Genomic DNA, 3283 nt, shown 5'->3' on the forward strand with positions numbered 1-3283 from the left:
GTTTGAGAGAGGCGGGGCATAGAGGACCTACAATAATGTACAGTATTTGAAAAATAATGTGTTTTTTGAACATTAAAGCATGTCAACATATTCTGTTACACCAAATACACAAAATAATGATCTTTAAAATAGCATCATATGACCCCTTTAAAAGAAAATTCCAGGCTCAGTACAAGTTAAGCAAGAGCTTAAAAGCAGAACTGTAAATAATATTATTTCATAATAGCACTCACATTGACTTTTCTGCTAAAATTTAAGCTGTAAAATTTAAATTTAATTAATTTAAATTTAAATGATAATTTTACAGCCATTTTTAAAGGGTTTTTTGGTTTATGGCCTTAAGTTGTCACAGCAACAAAATGGTAAAATTGGATGTAACTTCTCCCAGAAAAGGTTAGCAAATAATTTTATCAAACTAAAATCATTAAAAAAAATCATTTTAACACACATTTGTGGCTATACATTTGAAACTGTAATTATTTTAACATTTACTATATGTATTGGTCTCATTCCATTCCACTGGAATTGTGAAGTTGTATCACTTCCATTGTAGGTTCCACTTTAAGCTTTGTAAATTGTAAACAAGAAACAAATTTAATGGCACAGTTTAATTAAGCTTTAATGGTAGCGAGACCAGAATATTTGTTTAATCTCCGATACTGTAATGTGCTTCTTCACCTTACTCTTTTCTTCATTGTCAAACACTGGATTCTTGGGCTTTGGCGAGGGAACGAGGGTCTTGTCCACAGGAACCACTGGGTCTTCTGCTACAATGCCTGAGAAAAAATGTGGTAAAGACTGAACAAGACAGGCTAGCAAAACTGGAACACAGAAATGAAGTAGGTGATATTCTTATAAATGTTTATATTTGTGGTGAAAGAACCTTGCTTCTTAAGCATTTGATAGGCCTCTATAATCTTTGCCTCATCTGGTAAAGCAACCGACCAGCTGTAAAGCAACTCTATTACTTTAGTCTTCACTCGTTCAGATACTCTGTCTCCTAAATACTGTAGGATAAAAAGGATAAAAAGCTTAAATAAGGTAAATGTGTTATTATGGAGACATTAAAACATTTCATGTGTTGATTTTGCTGTATTAAATAGATAGTTTACTTAAATCATCACCTTTGGTGAAACTATTTTGATGAGTTCATTTAAAAATCTAAATTTTCCAACTTCATTATGAAATCTTCTTCCACAGTTCTTCATGCAAGCTTCTAAAACCTGCAAGGATTATCTATATTTAGTTAGTCTATATTATTATTATTATTATTATTATTTTTAATTTAAGGGACAGAAGGAGATTAACTCACAGTTAGTGCTTGTAATGATTCCCAGTCTTGTGGTGACTGGATTTTATGTGCTAATAATCTGACCGAGATCTGTGGGCTGCAAGATACAGACACAATTCTCACTTGATTGATGAGAAGAAACACAAACATAGTGTCCCCATGAATAAGAAGACAGTTTCATGTACCAGTTATAAAAGGTAAACATACCCCTCAAGTTCCTTATTGATTTGGTCGCAGAACCCGATGATGTACTCCCACTCCTCCTGTCTGTTGGAAGGATTGGTGGCTTTGTCTACCAAGAAAAAAGTCACACTAACATCACAATTTTCAAATGAAAGCTACTCACCGGTTGTTACTCTTATACTTTACTCTTTTGGTTTACCATATTTATAAGAAAACAAAAGATCATAATATATTTACATTTGTGCATTTAGAAGATGTTTTTATCCCAAGAGACAGGATAGTAGTAAGTAAGCCATTTTTCAATCATAGTGTATGATTCCCAGTTTTCTTTAAAGTTTACATTTAGTAAACTGTGCAACATGCCAGTAAAGTTTAAGTTAAGTTTAAATGATTGGTTTTCTAGTTAAAAACTGAAGTTTCAGAGATAGCAAAGAAGTGTTAAGTTAAACTGTTTTAGGCAACAGCAGTTCAGAAGGAGTTTAATAAAAAATGGTAGATGACAGTTGAGCTTTCTAATCATAAAATGCGTCTGTCTCAAAACTTAGAGCTAGGTGCATAATAGACTCGTTCAAACGTTCGACCCAAATATTCTGCTGAATTGGAACGCACCTATCACACCTAAAATGCATTCTATGAAGGGTCAGTTTATATTCCGTCTAACCATCATGGCATCATGTCAGTATAAATATCACAGACACTCCAAGACATGACAAAACAACTGGTCACAAATAGCATTTGGATGTGACTGCTTATCGTAAAGACGTTACAGATTAAATTAAGTCGTATTCTTCTAATGTATTAGCACAACAACTCACTTAGCCATGACTCCAGTGACTCTCCTTCCGGATCCGCCATGATCACACAGTAGCACAGCTGACTAAAGCGAGCTACACATTCCCGTCATGTGACATTCTCGTGCTTCTGTGATGATAATTAGTGGCGTGTGGTCTTCCGAAAGGAAGCGAGGTCATGAACGAGAATGAACAAGCGCGTTCTATGATGTAAATCGCGGTGGCGGTAATTACATTGTAATTTGCAATACGTCTGCAATCATTTCTGTCAGACATTTTTTAAATGCCTTTAAAAGAAATAAGATAAGAAATTATGTTGAAACATTATTTATTCATTTATTTATTTGCTTGCTTGTTTGATTAATATATCTAATTTATCTAGCTTTTCAAAAAAAAATCTGATTATATTTTTTCAAAGATGACAAAATCAGATTTATAAACATTAAACAAAACTTACAATGCTCGGCACATAAAAAAAAAAAAAACTTAAATGTTATATTTAACTAAGGCCAAATCATGACTTAATCAAATCCATGCTGTGATAGGATTCCTTAATTCCAAATATGAAGATTGTACAAAATTTGTTCTGCTCCCATCATGAATTACCACAATTTCTATGACGATTGTACTTGTATGGACAGTCACAATTGTCCATAGGCTACCAGTTATCAGATGCTTTTGCAGACATTTTGAATGTTTAATTAGGTGTCACCTGGAAAAAGGTTGGGAACCATTGTTCTAAAAGACCACGGTGAAAGAAATACACAACTTAGCACCAGTATCACAGGTCAGATTTTGTTCATATATTGTCATCTTCAATTTTCTGCACTTTCTTTAACTATTTTGTCATCTTCAATTTTCTGCACTTTCTTCAACTTTCTACAATTCTTTTAAAGTAAATTAATTTTATTTAGTATTCACACCTTCACAACAAATGTAAAATGTTTTTTTAAAGTTAATCCTAAAATTCTTAGCTATTTTGTTTTGAACATAGTTTTATATAATACCTTCTGTTTGA

At 32.7% G+C, this 3283-nt stretch overlaps 1 protein-coding gene across 1 annotated transcript in view; it reads right to left on the minus strand.

Annotated features, from left to right (window-relative positions):
* Nucleotides 1-2410, minus strand: part of gga3a (golgi associated, gamma adaptin ear containing, ARF binding protein 3a) — an 11204-nt gene extending 8794 nt beyond the window's left edge. The window contains exons 1-6 of the mRNA XM_016545758.1: nucleotides 2290-2410; nucleotides 1499-1583; nucleotides 1313-1388; nucleotides 1125-1223; nucleotides 884-1007; nucleotides 679-776 (exon numbers count right to left, since the gene is read on the minus strand). Of these exons, the coding sequence (XP_016401244.1) occupies nucleotides 679-776; nucleotides 884-1007; nucleotides 1125-1223; nucleotides 1313-1388; nucleotides 1499-1583; nucleotides 2290-2329 (522 nt within the window). The 5' untranslated portion in view covers nucleotides 2330-2410. The remainder of the gene's footprint in view (nucleotides 1-678; nucleotides 777-883; nucleotides 1008-1124; nucleotides 1224-1312; nucleotides 1389-1498; nucleotides 1584-2289) is intronic.
* Nucleotides 2411-3283: the final 873 nt, after the last annotated feature.

The sequence above is a fragment of the Sinocyclocheilus rhinocerous genome, unplaced genomic scaffold (assembly GCF_001515625.1).
Source record: "Sinocyclocheilus rhinocerous isolate Xijiao unplaced genomic scaffold, SAMN03320098_v1.1 scaffold550, whole genome shotgun sequence".
NCBI lineage: Eukaryota > Metazoa > Chordata > Actinopteri > Cypriniformes > Cyprinidae > Sinocyclocheilus > Sinocyclocheilus rhinocerous.